Source organism: Pomacea canaliculata, linkage group LG4 (assembly GCF_003073045.1).
Source record: "Pomacea canaliculata isolate SZHN2017 linkage group LG4, ASM307304v1, whole genome shotgun sequence".
Lineage (NCBI taxonomy): Eukaryota > Metazoa > Mollusca > Gastropoda > Architaenioglossa > Ampullariidae > Pomacea > Pomacea canaliculata.
The window spans coordinates 24576762-24602384 of record NC_037593.1 but is presented as its reverse complement, the minus strand read 5'-3'; the positions used below and the strand labels follow the sequence as shown (position 1 = coordinate 24602384).

General features: G+C 38.5%; 2 protein-coding genes across 11 annotated transcripts in view; one reads left to right on the top strand and one right to left on the bottom strand.

Moving 5' to 3' along the window:
- LOC112562718 (RE1-silencing transcription factor-like) overlaps positions 1-16805 on the top strand; it is a 21982-nt gene extending 5177 nt beyond the window's left edge. For 9 of the 10 annotated variants that reach the window (XM_025236162.1, XM_025236158.1, XM_025236163.1 and 6 more), the window contains 8 exons: positions 1104-1297; positions 1679-1786; positions 1915-2029; positions 4242-4325; positions 5633-5827; positions 7590-7741; positions 8924-9289; positions 9692-16805. In XM_025236162.1, the coding sequence (XP_025091947.1) occupies positions 1104-1297; positions 1679-1786; positions 1915-2029; positions 4242-4325; positions 5633-5827; positions 7590-7741; positions 8924-9289; positions 9692-10384 (1907 nt within the window). In that variant the 3' untranslated portion in view covers positions 10385-16805. The remainder of the gene's footprint in view (positions 1-1103; positions 1298-1678; positions 1787-1914; positions 2030-4241; positions 4326-5632; positions 5828-7589; positions 7742-8923; positions 9290-9691) is intronic. The other variant, XM_025236165.1, reaches the window with a different exon arrangement.
- On the bottom strand, positions 16805-25623 carry LOC112562722. Its single transcript, XM_025236169.1, has 4 exons — positions 25308-25623; positions 20045-20584; positions 19662-19811; positions 16805-19402 (listed from the first exon to the last, which is right to left on the bottom strand). The coding sequence occupies exons 2-4, from the start codon at positions 20577-20579 to the stop codon at positions 19167-19169; spliced, it is 921 nt and encodes a 306-aa protein (XP_025091954.1). The 5' UTR covers positions 20580-20584; positions 25308-25623; the 3' UTR covers positions 16805-19166.

Genomic DNA, 25623 nt, shown 5'->3' with positions numbered 1-25623 from the left:
TCAGCTAAGAGGGCTTAAAGTAAAGCAGTGGACATTTCACTTATTCATCAACATACACACACACCCTACATATCAGCAATAGAAATAGTAGACTACATTTTAAAAGTGAATTTCCAAGATGTCTTATTTTGCTTAGTTCTATAAAATAATTTATGAAAGTAGTGCATAGAGCTGGTGCACATTTATAATTTTGCTTTTTTAAAAATAAATTTTAACTAATGTTGTCTGAGAGATGATAGAGTTGAAGAAATTTGTGACGTAGAACCAGAAGTATTCAGCTTGGTGATGGTAATATTGTAGCTGTGTCCTTTAAGTTTATTGTTTTTAACTAATTAAGCTAATAAAGGAAGTGAATAGAAAGTTGTGCATTAATAAATCTTTCAATAAACAAATATTATGTTAATGCATTTATTCTATTCTAGCCAGTTGAATATTGATTGTCCATTTTAATGAAATGCATGAATAAATTTATCTTGAGGAAATGAAAGCGTAGAATGAAAAAATAATAAGTGTTGTGAAGTTGAACAAACATGAACACTTTTTAACATATTCTGTCAGTTGTTATTACTAAAAATTTCAAAATGTAAATGAGTTTAATAAAGCAAATTTAATTAAGAGATGAGACCTTTGACTACAGAATGCTTTGCACAGTGAAAAGAGCCTGCTGTCTGAAGGGTTAAAATTAAATATCAGTATGCAAAGAATAGTACAATGACTTAAAAAGATAAATTTAATGTCAGATTGTTGTAAGTTACACATTATCAGGCTAAATGCTTGATTTTTGCAAGGTAGGGTCTTGGGCATTCTTGATACCATTTATTTCGTCTTCATTATAGTAAATTTAGAATCTGTGAGATGAAGGGAGAAGGTTGTTGAGGGGTTAGCTGTCGTCTTTGTCATCATTCTGAATCTTGCCAAAAATATTTTGCCCTGAAAGGAAATGTGGGTGGTTGAAATTGTTTACTTTTAAGAATATTTACTTTTTTATTTGTTTATTAAATTATATTTTGGCTTAGCTGCTATTGGGAAGAGTGTTGTTTGTTGACTGACTCAAAATGTTTTTTTACAAGACATTTTGAGATTGGGGAATGTGTCCATTTCAGGGCCCCTGCCGCCTGCCATTATGGACCAACTGGCAGCTGCGGCAGCGGCGAGTTACGTCACTCAGCCAGGGCCACCTCCAGGGCAACAGCAGCAGCAGCAGCAGCAGCCGCAGCACCAGCCTCCGCCGCGAGCACCTAATCTGGTAGACACTGCTGTACAAACAGATGTCACGACTGTGGTGCAAAGCAAGCAGGCACGCGTGACTTTCTTGTTTGACATGTTGACATTTTGGTTGCTTTGTTTATCTGCCCTTCTCTACAAAACTTTTGCTGATTAGGGTGCAGACAGAAATTAGAGAATTTTATAGGTACACTGATGTCATAAAATTATGATTATTACCTTCTAAAGTACATTAGTATTTATCATAAATTTGATTGTCAGGCTAGTGAGAAATTTCGTTGGTAGTACGGTCGACTGTAGTGTAATTAGGAACATTTTTAGGATTTTATGGGAGCATTTTTAGGGTTTCATGCTAGGTTGATACTTATGTCAAGAGTGTATGCTGTATATATACCATACAGGTGTGTTGTTTGCCAGCTCCTCCTTTAAGTATGTGAAAATATGGTGTTCACAGGAGATGGCCAGGGCTCAGATTGCAGCAGCAAACAGGCTGTTAGCATCTACCTCCTCTATCACCTTCAACTCTTGCGAATACTGTGGACGTGTCTTTGCCAAAAAAGAGGTAACGTCTGCTCAAGTTAGTTTTTTCCCCCTAGTTTCTTAGGAAAATAAGTTTTGTTTGCTTCTCTAATAAACACTTTCCGTTGATCGTGGAAGTTTTTACATGAATTTGGATATTTCACCTTGCAGTATCTACGACGCCATGTCAGAATCCACACAGGTGAACGCCCATACAGGTGTGTTGTTTGTCAGCTGAGTTTCCGCAGAAGTCACCACTTGCGGCGCCATGAACTAATGCACACAGGTCAGTGGAGAGAAGGGCTAGTTATTGTAGTGTGCTTCTTACCACCTGTGCTTATTCTAGGACATTTAATCTTTTGAGTATTTTTGTGATAGCTGTGCAGCAGTAGTTCTAGCACTTGGGTTAATTCTTGACATTTGCACATGGCTGTAGTTGTCTCTAACTCTCATTGGGTTGAAAGTATTTTAGAAAAGGTTGAAAATAACTGCCTAGTGGGCTTTTTATCAACTGTGCTTGCTGGCACTATGTTTCGCAATGATCAGTTATGGTGGCTAGTGTATTGCTTGGAGGCTTATGTGTATGCAGCGCAGTTTGTAGAGGGTTGGTTCTCTAGTCTACAGGGCGCTGCCTTGCCATGATATAGCCTTAGTTGGTGGCTTGGCGTAAAACACCAATTCCATCCACCCTCTAGTCTACAGTTCCTTGTTGATTGTTTTTAATGGTAACCATTTTTTAAGCTTTAAAGTGGTTTTGATTTTCTAGGGTTTTTAGGTCAGATGGATGCTCTAAGAAGTAAAATATATATTTTGACTATTATTAAGGGTCTTTTAAATTGTAGAAGTGATAAAATACTATATAAATAGCTGTTAAACAAACGTATTTGTGTAACTACAGTGAAAGTTGTAAATTAATCATTTTTGTTCAAAACATCCAATTATTTTATAAACCAAGTTACCCAATAACATCAGTCATATACCAAAACTTTTGTGTATTTTGTAAACTAGGAACAATATGTTTGTGAACTTTTTGAACTCTTCAAATGCTATTTTAAGCCAAACTAATGTTCATACCAGGATATCCTTTTGTCATTCTTAAGTTTATGCATCTTTGATAAACCAACTAAATTTCAATGCCGTAGCATAAGCTAATCTTGAGATCTTTTTGTTTTTGTGTTCAAAAACATCAGTTGGAGAAATTCAAATTTTTAAGTTCTATGATGAAAATAATCTGTAAAATATCTGGTAATATTGGTTAAACTACAATGGACAACCTACCATATGATTTAAGTAAAATCTAATATGTCAATATCATAGTTTTTCACTCTTACAGATTTCTCGCTCAGGAGCCATTAGCTCTTTTGTCCTCCCTGTTTTCTGTTTTTGTTTTCTGTCATGGCTTCATGTTCTGCTTGCACAAATAAGATTAAGTTTGGATTACATGCAAACTTGCTTTTATTTTAATTATTTGTAGCTCATCATCACTATTAATAAGAGGTTGATATTTTTAATTTTTCATCATGAAATTTACTGAAACATTCATTCTATACCTGACATTGACACTATTGTCAAGTCTCCATTTCCATGTAATTGGGAAGAAATGATTCTTAAAAAAAAAATAACCATCAGAAAGTTTTAATTATTTGTTCTGTCACAAAAATAGGTTTGGGGGGAAAACCTCCAGAGATGCCTAATATATCACAAAATAGCTGATCAAGGAAACGTGAAAATGGCTTCAAAACTATTTATGGTGTTAGTCTTTCACTTGTTTAGCAAATTAGGGGATAGAATACAGATTCCAATGATATGCATGTTGGGCTTCATGCACTTGTCATGTGCATAACCTAGGCTTAAAAAAGTATCAGTATTAGCATGAAGTTTTTAAAAAAAAAATCGATAAGGGTAGGTGTAAAAAAGGAATTTATTTTTCATCAAAACCCATGCTTTGTAACAAATAGGTGTGAACTTTATAAATATTATGTATCGAAGTATCAAAATTTGATGCTGTAGGCCAGGTCTCCCCAAAACTGTTGCTTTCTCCAGCCACCCTTCGCCTTAAAGTAACTGCTGTATTGAGGGGAAAAGTTAATATTATTGTAAACTTAAAACCTTCTGTAGGGACTTACAAGGATCTGTTGATTTGGTGTCATAATTTTAAGGTTAGTACCACAAAAGCAGCTTACTGGTGAATATCTTCAGACTTACACTGTATGTCAACTTTCTGTGGAAGTAATGTTTATGATCTATTTTCTCTGTTTTCACATCATTTGTCTCAACGTGTACTTGCACAAGCTCGTTCATAAGTGCTTTAACAGTCTGCGATTGCAGGCACACCAAGGGTAATTGTGGGCATTGATGTGTATTTGGAGCATGGGTTACATAGCTGTTGAGATGCCTGATGGATCCAGTTATGTTTAATACAGCACCGGTGGTTTGCAGTAAAATGTATTCTCATTCTAATTTCTGTGAGTTTGAGAAGTTGCATAATTTGTGTGCAGACGTGAAGCCATTTGGCTGTCATCTGTGTGACAAGGCCTTCAAGCAGAAGCAGCACCTCGATCGCCACCTGACAAGCCATTCTGGTGAGCAGCTGCCTTTGTAGAGCAATTGCAGGAACGACAAACCTTCTTTAACACCTTTTTCTGGCATCCCTGTCCCTTGATCTCATTTTCTATCCGATAACAAAGATTTCAGAGTCATCCGAAAAGATGCAGATCTCCACTTGTAAGCTCTGGTTTGCCTTTTTATGTGAGACCTCCATTTCTGTATGATAAAGAATTAATAAATTTCATAAGGTTGAAACAAAAGAGAAAGTTTTTTTTAAAAACCCTCCTTATAGCGAACGACACTTGCGGGAATAAGTAGCAACTTTAGATCCGTAAATGTTTATGCACTTATATGAGCAGGAAAAACATTCGATCAAAAGTGTAGTTTTTTCATAAATCTCTCTTGCTGTCATTATTATGACTTGTAATTATTTTTTAAATCTTTTCTACAAAAGACTGAAGCTGGTTAGATAAAGGACGTCTTAAGGTGTGTCCCTCAAGAATAGTCTTATATATATATATCTCTGTCTTTCTCAAGCAGTGAATTCTCGCAGCTGTCGTTCCTGCAATTTGCTGCAGTAACACTTGATATGTGATTTATTTTCGTTCCGGCAATTGCTGTATAAAAGCAGCTGCTGTTGAATGGGGTTGTACTGAATATAATTTTGAAATTCTGAATATCCGGAGTGCTTTGTTGCTGTCATTTAATGTTTCCTTTTTTCAGTTCTTCTGCGTTTTAAAAAAATTTTTTTTTCCCCTTCAGCATTCTTCAATCATAAACTGACAATCTGACAGTTTTGAGGTGTTTTTTTTAAGTGCCCTACCCCCCTTCAGCTCCCAATGTTGGGGAGTCTTGTACAGAGGACAATCCGATTGCTCAGAATCGCACCAGTGACCTTGTATTTAGTTCCCACAGTTTTGGAGCAGTCCTTTTTTCAAGACTCTGACCTGCAGCCATACAATTCCATCAGTCCACACATCAGTTGTGAAACCTTGGTATAAGGGGAGGTAAAACGAGGCTGAAAATGTGTGCTTTGCCTCATATGCTTTGGCTCAGACATTATGAAACCGCTTAGGGTTACAATTTTTATGACCACAAAGCTAAGGTGCCATCATCCTTGCACTTTTACCATGATGTCAGCATGTTAGGGAGCAAATCAAACACAAGAACATACATTGGCACTGTCACCAGTGCTGCCTGCTAAGGGTTTGGCCTAAAGGAGATAGGTCTGTGCTGAGAGTTGAGAAGTGTGAAGGGCTGATCTGGACCCAGTGGTGGCGTCAGAATCCTTCATAACAAACAGCAGGCAGTGAACACTGTGGCCCTTTCTTGCTGATTACAGGTGAGAAGCCCTTTGCCTGTCATCTCTGTGAGAAAGCCTTCACACGGAAACAGCATCTGGATCGACACGTCAAGATGCACACAGGCGAGCTGGAACGTACATACAAGTGCCATGTCTGTGAGAAAATGTTCTTCCGCAGCCATCACCGTGACAAGCACTTGAAGTCACATGGTATTGCTGCCCTTGAAACTAAGAGTAAGTGTCGCTAAGGGGACTTACTAGTTTGGAGCATAGATAGCTTCATGATTGTTATATTATCAAAAGACTTTTTTTTTTGTGTATGAAAAGATGCATTACAAAAAAAAATTGATATGTAAATACTTTTATGTAAGTGTTGAAAAATAGTCTTTTTTTATGGTAACTTATTTTCTCTTTGTACAATATTGAAATCTGTGTGATTTAATATTTCCTCTAGTAGTGTTTCAATATTTGTACTTTTAACCTAAAATGAAGACACACCATTTTAAAGAGCATTTTTTGAAACGTTGATGTGGTGTGACTTTTTGGAAATATAGTTTTTGTTTTCTAATACTAAGTTCAGATGAAAGATGGTAACTGTACTGTATGGGACAGAGAACTCGTGTACTGACAGTAGATTATTAATTAGAAATTAACCCCCCCAAAAATCTAAGCAAAATATATAAACATAAAGTGCCAAACAAACAAATATTAGAATATACATTAGATTTTAAATATTACTATTTTTTTTTTGGTTGTTGGATTATGATTCCTTGTCGAATTGAGAAACCACCAACCTGAATGGGGCACTGTTAACAGGGATAATATGGATCAGGAAAAACTTCAGAAAGTATATTTCGAAAAATGATTTCTAGTCCATGGAAAAGTCAGTATTTAAAAAATTCATTCAAAGTCAGAAGCGAGTAAAAAGAAACATTGTTGAAAATTGATTATACTTAATTTTTGAAGCATTAACTATTTTTGATTTTTGCTTTAGATTGAATGTTTTTAATTGTTTTCTGTATGAGTCAGAAATTGGCACATGGCACAGTAACTTTCCCTGCTGATTTGACTGTTGCCATCCTCTTTAATGTTGACAAAGCAGACTTTAATCAGCTGTGGCTTCCAGATAAAAAATATATCTTTTTGGTCATGGTTTCAAGAAGTGAAAAACTTTAAAATCAGATGTTCATTCTTCAGCATTTATTAGAACTCTTTCGAATTGTTCCTAAATAATGACAAGTTAAATAAAAGCCTAATCTGTGCAACACAGTTTGCCAAAGCCATGATCCATCCAGTGGATGGGCTTAAATGAAACAGATGGTCCTGATTGTTGTGTGTACAACTGATATGTTCTCAGGGAGAAGCAATATTATTAAATTGAGCTTTAAGATGGGGTTCTATGATGGTATGAGTTGTATTTTTTTTTAATAAGACTGAAATCGCACTTACATGTAAAAAGGACTCAGAAACATGGCAACATTCTTTTCTTCATCATGTCTTTCCCTCTTTATTGAGAAACATCACATAAATGAATACATTTTTTTACTGTAGTACCTGTATAAATAGATCAGAATGCATTGCAAGTGATTAAAAGAGCAAAATATTGATAGACTGATCAGCAATTGGACGTACATGGATGCAAAATGTTTAATGCTGGATGTTGGGTTTGGACCATTGAAAACATAAAATCTTCTCCAAAATATTCTTTGCAGTATTCAGTTCTGGCTTTCCAGGAAAATGAACTGATGTAAAAAATTAAAGAGAAGTGGTAAAAACTAGTGATTGGTTTCCTTAAAAATTTTATGCCTATCATTTTCTTTCTTTTTTTTCTGTCGAGTGTTTTTGTTGCTGTAAAAACTTGTACGGGTGCATCTTCATTTTTACAAAGGACTGCATTGGCATGTTTCTGTTTTGCAGTAAAATATTTGATAAGTCTGCCTTTTTACTGTGATTGTTGTGCATGTTTTTATCAGAAGACTGGTGATTGTTGTTACAGATCGCAACCTGAACTTCCTGCCTCTGAATATTGATCTGACAAAGCCTGGAGCTGTGGAAGCACTAAGTGCTACATCCCCACACAGTGGCACCAGTGACTCCTCAGATTCTGACGATGAGAAACAACCTACCCCTGACAAGCAGAATTCACAGGTACCAGTTTCTTCATGTAACAGATTACTAAAAAGGATGCATCAAGAATATAATGTTCAAAATATTTTAACTTATTTTAAAATATGGAACTTTCATAATATTCCAATGAAGACTGAGAGGTTTTGCAATATACCAAGACAACAACGCTATGTTAAATGTAAAGTTTGTAAAATATTGGAGAATTCTGCTATATCGTAGTGTGTGATTACTTCAAGAATAGAAGAAAAAGATTAATTCATGGATTTTATTTTTAACATCCTAAAGCAGTTACGCTTAGCTGTCTCTTTTGTTCCACAAAAAAGCATGTACGGAGAAAACTGTCCAATTTATAAAAAAAATTAGTTACAGTTTTTGAAAGTAATGTCATTGTAAGTAAGTCATATTATAGATGCAATAATATTATTAACATCATTGCCATCCTTATCTTAATATAATTATGGTTTCCTTTCTCTATATAACATTATTCTTAAAAGTATTTTTATTCAAGCTCTGTCGGAGGAAGTTGTATGGAAGTGAACTATTTATAATGTCAGTTTCTCCATACTCATCAATGAGTAAAATTAATGTTTAAACTTTGTTTCGAGGAGTATATTCATGGTTCAGATGTAAATTAACTTGGTTGAGTGTTGTCCTTTCTTCCTTTTGTTTAAATTGGCAGCAGAAATATTGGAGTTGAAACTTGTTCTGTCAAATCACAAAATAAAATCTTATAGATCTCATTAATCCTGGAAAAAAGTTCCAACACCTGAACATGGTCAGCAGGAGAAAATATGGGAAAAAGTCCTTGAAATTTTTTATGATGGCATGTACCCTTTAATACTTGGTTCTGGTTTTCAGTTGGTAGTAGCTAGGCCAGTTTTAAAAGTGCCTGTGTAGCCATTTTCTGATACAACTTACAGAGCCCATCGTTTATCATTTGTGGGACATTTCTTGTCGTAATAAATCTTGTTTATTAAGTTCTTAACCTATCATCCAGACATTAAGTTTATGTTTTTCCAAGTGTCATCCCTTTGATTATGCAAGTGTTCCTTTGTTGTATGGTCAGCTGTCAGTGTGTTTGGGGTCTTTTGCTCATGGTGCGTTGAGCTTGCAGATTCAGTTATTATTATGGCTGTTGATATTATTATGGCTTTTATCCTTTTTAATGATTAAAGCTATTTGTTGTCAAATGATCATGATCAGGTTACCAAACTAGAAGGATGTCGCAAACGCAAGACTCATTCGCCAGTACGTTTGGCCCTGGGTGAGAAAAAGAGCAGAAGTTCAAAGAATGACACGGCTTCCAACACTACGACAAGCACCAACACTGGCGATGCTAATGGGCAAAATTCTGCACTCGCCAACCAGAGGTCCACCTTTGACTATGGTGGCATGCGAAACGACATTGTCTTTCCACGCAATGAAGCAGTGAGTGCTATGGCCATGAGAGACAACACTGGCGGCAACAATGGCAACAACGGTGGCAATAATGGGGGCATGAATCAGCAGACAGGTTCCTCAACAGATGGAGGAATGCAGACGCCTCATCATCTGGGTAGTGGAAACCAGGTATGCTTAATTCGCTGTTGTTGGTTTTATGTATTCTTTGTCTGAATTAGAGGACATGGCAGGGACAGTGAATGTCATGGTCCATTCTTCGGAGGTTTGAAATGTTTTTATATGCAAGTCCTTTGGTTGCATGCTCTTTTTCTCTTTTTTTCTCTCTCCCCACCCTCATCTATTCAGTTATTTTAATAAAGGATTTTGAGGAAGTAAAATTTTAATAAGTTTTGGTGATAATGCCATTTGAAGGTGTCACTTAATTTTGATGATAATAGGTTGCTGCTGATGAAAAGAGGTAGTTTGACTTCAGAAGTAGAGACTTTATAATAAGGTGTTAATTTAAAAAAAATTATGTTTTGTAACCCAGCATCATTCTTATTGCTGCATGTTTCTTTCTCTTGTCACCAGGGAATTGACATGCAGCAACAGTCCCAGCAGCAGCACTTTGCCATGGGTGCAGCTATGAACTGCCTGAGTGCAGCTCAGCTTCAGCAGATGATGGCAGGCCAGCGCACAGACATCAAGGTGGATCCTTCTTCACAGCAGCAGGAGGCTGGCGGCGGTGGAGGAGGTAATGGAGGGAAGAGCTCACAGCCACTTGTTGTCCCAACCTCACACTTTTCCTCTGCCTCCAAAATGGCCGAGATTCAACAACCCAAGTACACTTCTGCAGCAGCAGCCATTGCTGGCAGACAACTGCAGCAGGCAGGAGTTGGAATGGGTGTTGGGGTGATGGAACAGCCTGTCCACTTCAAGTCTGTGGTTGGAGCTCAAGGAGCAGCAACTCCGCACCAGACATGGCCCCCAGCACTCAACTGGCCACCAAGGTTATCTCTCTTGCCAGATGGCAGCTTGCAGAGTGTTCCTGCGCTGACCACGTATGGAACTGTAAACATGGCTGACCTCAACCAGGTTAGTGGGGCAGCCATGTACTCTGCCCAGAAAGCTATGGAGATGCGCATGGCAGCTGGTCTTCACCGCTCGCCTTCTCTCGGTGGAGATGCATGGGTACCTGTTAGTGTTGGCTCTGATCGCAACGGTCAGCGTGGAGGGCCAAGTGCTGGTGATCGCAGGATCTACAGCCCTCAACCCTCGACCTAGACAGCAGGCTTGCCTTCTGCCTGATTCTGTTGGTCCTGGCATGGCAGGAATTTTGCTGCCTTCAGGATTTTAGTTCATCATATTTTAGCTGGCAAAAGTAGCTTGTATGGTGTTGGAAGACTTTGCCCCAAACCAAAATGTTAGAACCAGCTTGGTTCTGGAGAAGAAGGGACGTGCAGTTGTCTACTTGTGTAACTGCTACCAATCTCTTATTTGGGCTTATGTTTTTTGTTCAAAATAACAGCAAAACTGAATTGCTTCCTTCATATTTTTTGTCAGCCCCTTCTTCCATTATAGGCCTACATGTTAAGCAGCCTTGGAATCTTTTAGGGATGGTCCTGTGTTCCTATTTGTAGAGAGAAAAGTTTGCATGTTCACTTTTATTAATGATTGAGTTCCGAGCTTATTTTGGAGAAAATTCATGTCTTAGATGTATGCAATTTGTTTTTCTTTTTTGTTTTTTTTTTAAGTTTGCGTGAAAACGTGTGCACTTCATTCTTAAAGCCACCATTATTTGGTCCCAGCATGTTATTTTGGTTATTTGTTCTTTTTCTCTTGCTGTCTGGTAAGCTCATATTCTTTCATCTCTTCCCTCTTATTTTATTTTACTAGCTCTTTCTCTGCCTTGTGCTATCATTAGTATGATTGTCTTTGGACCAAAAGTTGTGGATTTGAGACTCCAATGTGCCAGAGGCTGAAATCTCTATCCACCTAGCAGTATTTTCCAAAGAAGGCCAAAGGCAGCAGAAGAGGATTGGACTCAATATGCCATACCCTAGACATGGTGAACCATTCTGAAGTTCATTATCCCTATGGCCACTAGAATGTGGGACACTTTTCTGCATGATAAGTCTTTGTCCTGGCTCTGGTTATTAAAAGGATTTTTATTTTATTCATCTTTAAACCAACTGGTAGCCATACATTTTCTGTGGATACTCAGGAATAGGACTTATGAAAACAATTTGAGATATATGGTGAGAGGGTGGGGGATGAGTGGTTTGGAGTAGTTCGGGTTAAAGATAAAGAACCAGGTATTTACTACAGATAAAGGATGACAGGCCATGTGTAAAGTCTTGTCATGGCAATGGGCTGTAAATAGCCAGAGCAGGGACAGAATTTTCATGTAGTCAGTACCATGTCATAATTGCTTGGGATCAGTATATTCGTTTCCCACTTATCATGGACTCTTGTCAAAAATGTTTTCATTATAAACAAAAGATTAAGATATATATAGCTCAAAAAGAAAGAGACATCTATTTTCATTTCTGTTGCAAAGTTTCTATTTGGAATGCGGAAGTTAACCTGTATATAATGATGTAGTTGTTAAACACTCTGTTGTCTGCTGGGTTTCATGGGTTCAGGTGCACAGTTGTTTCCACATAACCGTTTCCATACGCAGATGTATTTGTTAAATGTGGCCCCAGAATGTCAGACATGTTACTTTCCTGGGTATTCCCATGTTCTAGGTAACTGACATTTCTGGATTTGTTCATCCCTCCTCCTGTTAACTGTTGTTCAAAATAACAATAGTGTCACCTTTATGTATACAACGTAAAGCCAGGTGTCTCTGGAGGCTTCAAAGCCGCCTTGAGAAATACAGAGCTCGTGTTGGTCCAGCGTGTGTTGCATACTGTTCTGTAATACCTCATTATACTGCAGTGGTCTGTCACTTTCGTTCTGTACATACTGCAAGCCTCACAACAGTGGGAAGGAGTGCGTGGTGGGGCGTCATCACAGTCTTCAGTATCATTGACTTCAATTTACTGAAGACCCTGCTACAGGAGGTAGGTTTTTATTGTGTCGTCAAGTAATCCTGGAATCTGCTGGGAGTGGAGGGGAAGGTTGCAGGGCCTATATCATAACACCAAATATAAGCTGAAATAGTATTTTCCTTCACATTCGTCCCTAGACCAGATGCTGCCTTAGGTCATCGGTAAAACATAGTTACATTCTGCCTCCATGGCTTTGTCATAATACTGAGTGGTTAAACCCCAATGTGACTGTCTGTGTACATAAGTTGTGTGTAACGTTTGGTATGGGGAGACGTCTGTAGGGCTGTACAGTGATGTGTGAAGAGGAGACAAGCATGTGACAAATACATTCATCGCCATATATCTGTACTGAATGAGTCATCTCTACTTGAGAGCATATTGTTTATATTTCTTATAAATACTTTGGATTTGTGTTAAATGTCCTTCATAGATTTCTCTTGCACCTTTGTGGATATTTTAATATGTTTTTATCAGATGACGTTTTGTGTTCTTATACATGTGTTGGTTTAGCTGAAGCTTTGTTGCAAAGGGCTAACCAGCAACAGCAAAGTTTCAAGTATATATCATGCAACATATAATGAGTGTACCACTGTTTTATTTTACCTTTTTTTGAAATTGTATATAATATAAACACTGATAGCTTATGTGTATGCTGTCAAAGAGAATTTCCCTCTGATTTGGTTTTTATCATAAGAGTTTTGGGTGAAGATAATACACACAAGATATATCTTCTAAAACTTACTGGCAGGCAGAATACACCAGGATGATTTTAGGGCAAAAGCTGAAAGATTTTACAGCAACTTGTTACCAGGAGACAGAGTTAGTAGTCTGTACTGATGACTTTGAAATAGGTGTTAAATAATCACTAAAGGCCATTTGAATAAAACATTTAAAGCACTTGCATAGTTTATCATTGTCTTAAGCAGTATTTTAAGTTCAGAGAAAACATTCTATCTTATAAAACTGGCTGAGAGTCAAGCAATAGTCACATATTTAGCCAGATAACTTGTCTACATTTTATAGGAAAAAACCCCACTGAATAAATTTTATTTTATTGCTATCTTTACATTTTCCATATTACAAAAAATGTATGCTGTGTTTAAGCTGTGGAAAAGCTTTTTGAAGTTTGGTTTCCTGGTGAATTTGTTGAAGGGCTTCACTTACAGGCTGTTGTATCTTTTGCCATCTGCTTTACCCAGCATTCTAGCTCTATCAGCTGCAGTGCATGACATAGTACAGTAGACTGCCATCTTTGTTCCATACTAGCTGTCAGCTGTAGGTGCCTAGACCATACTTAGGAAAAAAAATCCAAAAGAGGTCTGCTGCTTGTTGGTCACCAAGTTCCTGGGGTGAGTGAAATGAAATTTCTTGCATGGTCATGTCATGTCTCCTTGACTGTTCTCAACTCAAGAAGAATGAACCTATGAGAACGTGGCTTCCTGTTTTCAGGGTGCTATATTTTACGAAATCATTTCATGTAATAGAAATCTTTGTGGTTAAAATTTTTAATCTATTTCTGTACTAGGGATTTTCAACCAAGATGTTTATATGTGGTAATAAAGACTTACAGAGTGATCATTAAAGCTTAACACCTTGGGTTTGACTCTATAGTTGTCATGTGATCTTTGGTAGATGCATGTTGACACAACAGCAGTTAGATTAATGCAGCAAATTGCCATATCCTGAAATGGGGATTCAGCTCTTGGGCTGTAGTGTTAATGTCGAGCACCATGTTTGATAGTGAACTTAGTTAAGTAGAATTGCTGTTGTTGATGATCATTGATGTGTGGTTCTGTTAGGCACGCTTATTGCAGCATTTGCATCACACAGCATGTAATAGTCTTTAATAAGTTGTACCTTTTTGCAATAGCCAGTTGAGTTTGAGGAGTGGGAAGACAAAATAGTTTGACATAATGCGTTGTAGTTGTATAGGATTTCAGATACAAAATGTTTATGTTGACTGTCATTAGGGGAGGAATAACGACTGTGCTGCCATCAGTGTTTCCTTGATTGTGTACAAGACACATATTTGTTGCATATTATGCTTTTAATGTCAATTTTGGAGATAGCAGTTTGATGTACATGGATGCACGAGTGTGTGTGTGCTGGTGGTGGTAGTGGGAGGGGGGAATGCGGTGATACAGTCTGTTTGAGAGATGAAACAAGGGGAACATCTGGGGCACATTGTGTGCACTCAGGTTTTTCTTTCTATAATTAAAAATCAAACTAGAATTTAGTCACAGCTTTTTATGTTTGCTTAGTATCTATGGCATTGCTGTCCTTAGTTACATGTCTTTACAGGGATTTATCTGTGTGTGTGAATGTGTGCATGTGCACTGTGTGAATACACATATGTACTTATATGCACCTGCATGTTTGCTTTATATGTTGGATACAGGTGATGGTGTAATAATACAGTGTTTTGTTGGGCTGCTTATTGTCATCTCCCCCATACAAAAATACCCAAGTCATGATGACAGTATTTTTCTCTAAGAATTGATTTATGTTAAAGAGCTGGTACATGCTTTTTAACTTTTTTGCTTCCCCTTTCTCAAGAGAAAAGGAACAATTACTCATAAAAATTACTTTTGATCAGGTTTTTTTTTTTTTACTGAAGTAATGGCATTTCTTTACAAATTCTTATAGGCTCTGTTTAGTTTCTGATGCAATATTTGTGTACAGCACTAAAACAAATGAGTGCCTTGAATGCATCTACATATAGGCAGTGCACATTGTATCCAGTTTCTTTGACAGGTATTTCACTCTTGTAAATTTTTTTTAATCTTTATTTTTTAAGATGTCACATGTAACTATTGCTACAGTGTACATAAACATAAGACAAAAATATTCAGTTTTAGATGTCAGTTTTTTTCCCCATCAGTAAAAATAGCATCAGTTTGAAGAAATAATGGCATGCCAACTAAAGATCTGTGTGTGAGGTGTTGGGGCACTTACTGTTTTCTCAAGAAAAAGCCCATAGAACAGAAGAAAACATCCTGTTCTGTTTTTTTTTTTTTTCAGTGGGGGAAAAATGGAGAACTGTAAGCAGGAGTAAGGGACAAGAAGTGATGCTCACATTTTTTTCTACAAATAATTAAAATCGATCCAGTTAGGAAGTTTAAAACCAATTTTTTCTCAGTTTGTATCAGACGTGATAAATAATGCATGTGTCATTACAATCCATTTTACTTTGATGAACATTGAAGATATTTGCATCTTGGATTTTTCTTTTTAAAAGCATAACTGGTCACTAAATTATACAGAATGTGGGGTTTATAATATGTGTTTGTGTGGTTGTGTTTCTAGCATCATTATTGCTACATTATTGTTGGAGAAGATGGATCTTGGACTTGCTTGTTTCATACTTTTTCCATTGGATTTCATCTCAGTCTGAATTCATGAATATGTTGGGCCAGATTTTTCTTTTGGATTAAAGCACTGTAAAAATGTAACTTTAAAAATAAAATTTTAAATGCGGTTATAAATGTTGTAAAGTGGAATAATGAGAACCCAAACACAAGCCCACAGTAAAGATTTAATAAATGACCAATCATCTTGACTTTACACTAATTGGGGAGAAAATAATGAATATGCCTTTTAAGGATTTTCCCCCTTTTACTGCATCCAGCCTTTTTTTTTTTTTTTATGGCGAGAGTTGTTATTTTGAGTGTATGTTGTTATTATCTTTCAGTCTAACAGACTGCTGTGTATCTGGGCCGAAAGCATGTGTATGTGTGTTTATTATATAATCTATGAAACGTGATAGACATTTGACAGAATTATCTCCATATTTTAAATTTCTTTTTTGATATATCTGGGAGGGCATATTTCTATGTATGTTATTATTTTGAGCATGTAAAATGCTCGGTTCTAGTACTCAAGTCATTGTATCACATTTAACTTTGCCCATTCCGCGGCATATTTTACCACCTTGTTAGACTTGCAGAATCCACCCCTCTTGCTGTATACTTGTGCCTGTTGCACTGCTCTTTCTTTTTGTGGATTGTAAATAATTTTTTTAATGAACTCCTGCACTGCAGCACTGATGAAATGCCACATGGTGATTCTCATAACGGTTGTAAGATGGGACAGACTGTTGGAAAAGCAAAGATAAAAGTACAGACTCTTCATGTACAGTGTATGGATGTGTTGTCTGTTTTGTCTTCCTGTGTAACAAGTAACTTTTGTGTAATTAATTTGTTTTGGCAGATGTGTTTTATTAGTTTTAGCAAGAAGTTTGTACTCTACAGATGTTAAACATGTTAATTTTTGAGTGTCCTTGCAATCTCTAATATTGTGCAAATACTGTAAACCTTTTGTATGTTCTAATCATGAAATTTCTTTTTGCATTATTTTTAAAGCTAGAATTTCTTAAAATTTAAATTGAATCAGGATTTTTTGGTCAAAATTTGATTGTAACATGAAAGCTGTTCTTGTTTGCATATAAATTTGCACGAGTGAAATAGAGCTTCATAATTATCTTTTTGTGTTTCGCTTCAATTTTACTTAGCTCCAAGCTTAAAATAAATGCAGCATTTTCTCGCATTTTCTCATGTCTCTTTGTAAATAAAAGCAGAGTTTTTTTTGTGGTCCAACACTACATTGCATTAATCAGTAGCAAAACCAATAAAAGCAAGTCATTTGCAAAACCATTTGGAATTGGCTTTTATTTGCATGGATTGAGCAGTTTGTATTAATTTTTTTAAATAAATAGTGCAAGCAGATTAAGCAGTTCCATGTAAGGTTAGTAAAACGTAGATGCAACTTCGTGTTTGAAATATCCAGCATGCAATTAGTGTAGTTTGTTACATTGCTTTGGCCTTGTGTTACTCATTTTGTTAAACACTTTGTAATGGTAAAATTAAAATGAACAGTTTTACCCGAGGTCATCCGAAAGCATGTGTGCGGATAATTATAGCATCCATCAAAGTATCTATGACCTCAGCATTTCTTCAACGGTGACAGGCTTGACTGTTGCAAAACCTCTGCATAACGCCATCTTGTAATTTTCTATTCGGTGACCCAACGTTTAAAATAAAAACCAACGAAGCAGCAACCTGGGCTCAAAACAGCTTACATCAGATGTGTATAATAACGTTTAGGCTGAACACAGGCCAAGTCTGAGAGCTGTCTTCAACCAACACACTTTGTGGCCCTACTTCCCTCATCTGCCCCAAATTAAAAGAGACTACTTTTGAGGCTACAAGTAACAAAGTTTAGTATGTTCAAGGTTACTTTGACATCTTCAAGGTCCAGCAGTGATGCTACTTTTCATGTATGGTAGTGCTTGTAATTGTATATCTCGAGAATGGAAAACAATTTGCCCCTTTTTAAGAAATAGTATTTCGCACTGAGATTTACACAAAAAAAAAAGAAATTTGTACAAGTAGAGATTAATCACTAAATGATCGAAACGTTAAAAAGCGTGTGGAGAAAAATATCCTATTCATGAAACAACTCACAGCTCTCAGCACTGATTGTGAGTCTTGCCATTGTAATTATAAAATGTCAGCAAGCACCGTAGAGGGGTCGTGATATTTCACTGGTTACTTGACGGTGTAGTGCAGGTCATGATCAAAGAGCATGTAAAATACAGCAACTATTGTGGTTAATGGGCAAATGTCAGGACATTCGATGTGTCACTAAGTGTAATTTTAAAGTCCGTCATGATGGTGGCTTATGGGATGACGGGGGAAGTGGTGGGTCTGTCCCTGGTGGTGCTATCCAACTCGTATCTGTTTTGAAAGGTCTACGTTTATGCTATTAGCATGAAAACTTTTAAAATGCTTTGTTTTGTTTAATATGATGCAGATCAGAATTATATGTTTGCTCAAAATATCTTATTTTTAATGATTTTTGTAGTTGCTGCAGTCTTTCGCTGAAGAAAATTTAGTAATTTTAATAATCTAACATGGTTGGTAATGGCTGGTACTAATAATACGCCAGAAAGTTTCCTTTTAAAACACATTTATGTACAGAAAATAATTGATTATCATGATGAATTGATAATAAATTCAAATCGTTAGATTCTTTTGACAAATATATGGTGTGCAAATATACACCTCACATTAGATAAACTGTATAAAGTCTATATACACTATTAACAATTTAAAAGCACTTTTAAAGATATGATATTGTATTAAAAACTTAGAAGATATAGACAATTAAGCGGTTTAGCTGTTTCAATATAATTGCTACTTCAAACTGGATAGGGAGTTCCGTTTTCGTATGTACAGTAGCACTTATCTGTCCAAGTATTATATATTTTTTTCCTTGAATGTTTAATGCAGTTTTGCTTGTGTAACTCATCGCAGTGAATACCTGGTACATCTGAGAACTCGTGCCTTTCACTGGCACAGCCTTATTCTCACGCTGCAATGTTCGGCACTTAGCAGAGCAGAAGACCATGCAAGGTTCATTGGATGTGTCTGGCACGGTACATCGTTCATACTCTCGGCGAAACGAAAAACTTGCAGTAGTGAAACCACTTGCATCAAGGCGGGCAAGTAAGGTGACACTAGGTCCTCCTCCGTGTCAGTGGTTAGACTGGTTACACAATGGAATAACAATAAACATGCGATGCTCTAAACATCTACACACCTTCAGATAGGTCACGTGAAAATTAATTCCTCCAACGCTCACACTACGGAGCTGTGAGCACTGCTGACAGAGTTTGCTGTGAACGATTTGTCCACACTGCGGTCAGCGGCAGCTCGATAAGGGGAATCACTCCTGGGGACGCGAAGCGTCTCCAGCGGCGGCTTGCTGTCGGTGGTCTCCCTTGCACCGCGCGGGAAACGGGTTGTACTCCTCGTTGGTGGCGGTGACTATCGGCACAGTGGCCTTTTCTGTTGGTGCCGCGCTTTGCTGAGACTTGCCTCTGTTGAACTTAGACAGCGCCAACGGGAGCTTGAGCAGCGCAAATCCAGACAGCAGCTTGGAGGATCGTGGTTGGGCAGGGCTTCTGGAATGTTCTCTGGGAAATGGCTTGTTGCTGGAGGCGAAGGACCCTACACTCGGGGCCCGTTTGGAAACCTCGGTGCTGCGCGCGCTTTGGCAGGACAGGTTGCCCCATACCTTGAGCCCGGTACGAGTCGCGCACGTGGGTGAGAGTGAAGCGAGGCAGAGAAGAAAACCGATGATTTGCAGGGCGAAGGAGAAGTGGTAGTAGACCTCGCCTGGTGGGAAGTCCTGCTTGTCGGGGTAACCCCTCCGTAGACCACGATGCTCAGGAAGGAGCAGATCACTGCAACATAAAGCTGATACTATGAGAGATTTGAATGGCTTACAAAAGATATTGCCAAGCTCATTGAACAGAAACCTAAAAGTCTCATATGCTTAACAAAATTCCTTTGTTTTCTGCCCACTATACACCATCATCGTCAGTCAACACACTTTTTTTGGAGGGATGGGGGGGGGGTGAGAGGCTAGGGTAGCTGAGAGAGAATATCAAATATCCACTTAAGGTTAATTTTGAAACGATGACAAAAATCGCTGTAACTGACCTGACGACGACAACAAGACGATAAAGGCCCAGGAGGCCTGCGAACGGCGCCTGAGGTTGGGGATGCAGGTGTAGGGCGTCATGACGACCAAAACTGGCAGCAGGATGAGAAAACCCAGCACCGCTAGGATCTGAGCCGCCTGGTACCAGGCTGAGGACAAAGGAGCAGGAGAGAGGGAGAGAATTAATTTACTTTCGTGCCAGACAGTCGGTAAGGGATTCACGAGTTTTGTCACAAGGCCGAGGTGAAATGCACATTTTCACCTTCTCATTTTTTTTCGCTGTATTTCTGTGTCGGTCTTTGTATTTTTTCCATAGAACTCAATAAAATGCTAAAAAAAAAACTTTTTAAAAATCTGCTGCACAGAATGAAAGATAACTCACAGGGCAGACCATTAACTTTCCTGATTCCGTTATATGTTGTACAGATCCACCTGCCGACCGTAGTCTCTCTGTAGCAGCTCACCCAGATGCCCTCGTACAGCACCATCTGTTGGCTCATGTAGCCAGCTGTCCAGTAAGGAGTCGTGACGGCAATGAGGTGGCAGAGGAAGCCCAGTCCCAGCAGAAGCACCGACAGCTTCTGCCAGCCCCCAGTCCCGTCACAGCTCCACTCGTTCTTCTCGTAGTCGAGGTGGTACCTGTCGGCAGACCGCTCGCCTACGTATCCCACGTTGGAGGCGCTGATGTCTTTCTGCGAAAACGAGACTTCCCTCTGAGAGCGCGTGGCATCCCGCTCCGTGAAGGTGTCATCCCTCTCAGTGTAGTTGTCGTCTCTGGTGTTTTCAGTGTCGTAGCTGCTGCTCCAGGCGGAGGTGGTGCTGTAGAAGGTCTGGTCGTGAGAGGTGTTCACTCGCCGTCCGTAGCGCGGACTGGCGCTGTAGCCTCCCTTGGGCGGCACAGCCTGGATGCCACTCATGCTGCCTGGAAGGACAAGAAGGAGGGACAGCGGTTATTTAGAGCGCTGACCATGAGATATATTTAAATATGGATCACCTTCGAAGATTTTAATACCTCTATTAACCGGTTGTCTTCTCCTTCACCCACCACTTTTCCTTTCCTTTGTTTTTGTAGTTTGTAACTACTTTTATAGTCAGGCTGCTCTTTTAAGTGCATCGAAGTCACTACCAAGAAAGGAAACGTGCCATATGTGCTTATTGACTATGAATTAAACCTGGATATATTTTAATAACTTCACTCTCATTATTTATTTATTCGTCTATCTCTTCATTAATATTTACGCAGCATTTCTTGTCCTACGCAATAGTAGTTTCTTTTTGTGTGGAACATAGTGCTTTGACATCCTCAGTCTAGGTGATATAAACACAACATGGATTATTTCCATGCTAACAGGTACCTAAAGACTACGGATTATTAGTTATTACTTTCAATGGCGATCAAATTTGAAAAATGTTATGGTCGATATAAATTTTGTAAAAATAAAGTATATGTCGACACTGACTTTATTTCCATTAGTTTGACAACACCGTCTTTTTGTGAAACTTCAACGGACTTCTGTCCCGCTGAACATATCTTTGTTTTGGTTTGGGGGAGTCAAAGAAATGGTCATGAACAGTGTCACAGTTTCTCACTATACACATCATGAGATTCGAGGTGGAACTTTTGTCAACATTTTTTGGCGACTTTCCTCTCCCTGACTGTCCTCACCCACTGAGTCTCGGAGTGTCATATAAAACAGGATGTAGACTTGAAAGATTGTCACACAGGGACAGGGTTGTGTATGAGGCAACCTATTTATAATCTGCTTGCACACACCTGTCTTCATCTGTCTTTCTGTCACCCACCTCTGTCTCGAGTCCGTTTTTGATCGTCACTGATGTAGGCTTCCTCGATGGTAACAAGGCTCAGGGCCTGTCATATTTGTACATATGTTTGATGACATGAAATGGATGTAATAAAATACTACAAACATGTGGCATAGCCACATGAATGCACTCAAGTTAATAATGTATGGTACAGGTAAATTAGTGCATTTGCATTAATTTTATGTTTCATTTATTTTTAGCTTGGGTGCAAGACCTTGCACAGTCACCGATACAGCCTTCCATCCTCCCCGTCAACATGTTTTATTTTCCACCATAGGGTATGACCCCCTGAGACTAAGGTGAAATGCTATCCCTTAGGACACAGGTGTAGCAATTACTCGCTGAGTATAGTTGCTCATTCAGAGGATATTCTGGTTACCCATCTTTATGATATACTGTATTTGTATTCACATTAGCAATAAATAGCAAAAATATGACAAAGAAAACTAAACTGATTCCACACTATGCAGCTTCACGTCTGAGACTACATTTAATTGAAATAAAACTATAACTATAATGAAATAGGGAAGTAAGCGCCAATTTAAGAGAAACAAATAATTAGTTATAACCAGCTCTGCACCTGAAGGTTCTAAAATAAGATTTGGCCCTATCAAAGGTTTGTTATTGTTGTCTTCCTGAATAATTCTTTTTGTCATCTGCTTCCATAACTTAATTCTTTACTGTCGAGTGTCTAAGTCAGGCCTCTATTCAAGATTAAAGAATACGCAGGTGTCTTTCTACCTTTTGTCAGGTTTACGTCACATGACAGACACTTGAATGTACAGAAGACACTGTCAGACCAGGAAGAAAAGAAGAAGAGAGAGAGAAGGAGGGAATTGTGTGTGTGTGTTGCGTAATGTTATAATCGTCACACTTCGTCCTCTCGCTGAAACACTATATATGCTTGCGGTACGTCACGTAACACGCTCCTGTAGTCTGTCTTTGCTACGTTCACTACGTCCACGACAGGGTGGAGCTAAGAATAGCCCTGGAGAAGCACGTGATCGCTCAGCTCACGCGGCTCTTGACCTTCCGCTAAGTAGGTTGCAAGATGTACAGGTGTTATGAAGCACCTCACCTTGATTGTCCTTACCAGTGCTCTCATTATCGTCCTGACACGGACCTCACTCCTCTCTCTCTCTCGCTCTCTCTTGATAAGTCTCTCTCACTCCCTTCTTCATTTTCTCTCTCGCTCACTTTCTCTCTCTCCACAACAATTCAACCAGACAGTCCACACTGCAATGGAACAGATGTCAGTGAAGATGAAGTTCACTTTCTATGCATGCTAATCAAACAAAACTATTTGTCCTTCCCTGTGTCATCATGATGATGTCAGGGACATTAAAGCTGGACAATGTGTGTTATAAACAACTCTGCATTTTATTGCCTCTCGTGAGGACGGCATCGAGGACATCAAAGAAAAGAGGAAGAGCTAGTCATATACAGTCGTCACCCGTTATCTCGTCCCCCTTTCACCTGCCACCCGCTATCTCGTCAACAGTTGCAGCAAAACGAAATTCCCTTAATATTATCCCCAGGTATAGAACATACCCTCGTTATGTCTCCACCTCGCTCCTCGCTTATTATTTTGGTGGCGACATGAGGAATGGAACATTACATACTTCAACGAAGGGCCTGAGTGTATGTAAACTGACTCCCTTCATTTTCAGAGGTATCAGGTGAGAATCGGTTTTAAAAAAAAAGCCAGATCATTGGCTCAGTGCCTCAATACTTTAACCTGACAGCACCGACCAAGTTACACAGACTTCGTTGAAAGCCAAGCTCTACGGGAGCTAGTTTGACTTACCCTCTCCCACCCCTATCCCAACCCCTAAACAATGTAGTTATAATTATGTTCTGGTGCTTGTGCACCCTTCTATCGTTGTCTCTCTCATCTGCCTACCCTCTCTGTCTTTGGTTATTCACCCACTCTGCCTCGTCACCTTAACTCCCAACGTTTATTTATTTTTTTAATTGTTGTCAACTGAGAGTCGGCGGCGGGGACTTAAATGCAGTTGTTTTCTTTTTAATTAAAAAAGTACTTGTTACTTTAATTAGGCAGGGAGAGAAGGATTCATTGGAAATACATCACACACTCCATCTCCTGTGATACAGTCCGTGCCATTGTTCTCCCGCCCTCCCCACTAATGTCACCCGGCGTCTCGCACTACTTTATGTGTAGGAATGTGGAGGTGCTCTGGCTCTACACTGGTATGCGCTTCTTAATGTTACCTCAGTTAATCGCCAGCTTTTTATTTTTTACTGTGAGTGTCTGCAGGGAAAATAGGACTGTAAGGTCGTTATTGGAAAGGAGACCATTGGAGATATCAACAAAAACCGATTTTCAGACTGTCTTACACACTGCTATCATATAAAGTAAGAAGACGATATATGCGTTTGTGTGGCGGGGGATGTTGGGGAGGTAGATGATGTACATGAACCTGACTGCAAGATATTTGATACAACCACAGGGTCAAGACACATTCTAGGACTACTAGAAGCCGAGCTGGAACTACAGGTATCAGCAACAGGTGACTAAAGAGTTTTGAAAATGACCGACTTGCATCTGGCGAGGGAATCAAATTAAGGTTGCAAGCAGTTGACCGAGAAATAATAACCATGATTTAGCAAAGCCTTTAGCACAGAAATTAGCAGCTTTAGGGCTAATACAATGTAAATGCAAAGCACAACTTTCTTTTCCACCATTTCTTCTGTAAAGCTAATTTCAATTATTGTTGAAGAGATTTGAGTTGGCTGAACCAACTTCTGACAGGCGGGATTTGTAAGGGTAAGGAAGGAAATTGTTAACATTTCTGGGATCAGTCAAGTGTTTTTTAAATATAAATGTTAATATTGCTGTGCTATGAATTAGTAAACAAACTTTCTAGACTATCTAAAGTTTTACTGAAATAAATTATTTACTACAAAAAATCCACACACCACAATTCAAGAGTTTCAGTTATGCTCCAGTAAAATCGTTCCTGCGCATCACTTCGGTTGAGACCCGATAAACAAATCTTGCTTCAAATAATTTTTTGGTAGGGATAATTTAAATTAAGACAACTAAAACCGCATAATGATTAATTTTTTTCAATCTTAAGGGACTGCAGAACATGACCTTATGTTAAAATGTCCTCTCTATCAGACACTCGCCCTGTTACTTGACATTGTACAGTATGGGTAACATAAAACTTGTTTACAACTTGATTGAAAGCTGGAAATAATGCCATTCACACTTCATACCGATATTTTAAAAAATAAATAGCTTATTTATATATTTGATTTTTTAAAAACTGTGCATTTTATTTATTTGCTCGTTTATTGGAGCGTGCTTACGGTAACCAGGCATGCCAACATATTTTTAATGGATTACTAAGCCCAAATGTTACAACATATAACCATTGTAATAATAACAATGTTTCCAATCATCATACATTCTCTAGTTTTAAAAATAGCTTTTAACAGGAATGTACACATAGTTTTCGGGAGGTTTTTAGTTCGTTCAAAATAATTGTCATAAAGACTTTTCCTGTTTTGGATTATTCGGTTGTCTGATGTGCCATTACCAACTTGTTTTATATACTTTGTTATTCTTTTATCTCCTCTTATGCAAATAGTATATCGTGTAAACGATCGAGCATTAAAACATTGGCATAACACTTCTCCCTAGCAAAGACTTGTGTAGTAATTTCTGATGTTATGTTTTACAATCTTCAGTTGCTAAACAAAAATCAAACAATTTATAAATAATGAAATCCCCGGGTATTAAGTTGAGAATCCCACTGTGTTATAATCTGTAAACAAAAACAAAAAGGACATACTGAGCTCGGAATACTGGTGTCCTCTGGCGACTACACAGATGTCTTTCAGTCAGCGTGTGGGTAACAGGTGGAGGTGTTGTAACCGTGTAACCGACCTCAGGTGAGAGGAGGAGGCTCTCCTACAGCGCACGGTGCGGCCTCCCTCTTGTCTCCTGTGAGGTGAGAGGTCGTCGGTGTGCAGCTCGTCGGCGTTTGTCACGCGGCGTCTTCGAGAAACAGTCTCTGACATGAGGCTAGCACCTGACTGCGTGCACACGTGTGACGCCAGCATGCGTGTGTGTGACTGTGTGTGTGTGTGAGAGAGAGAGAGACTTTG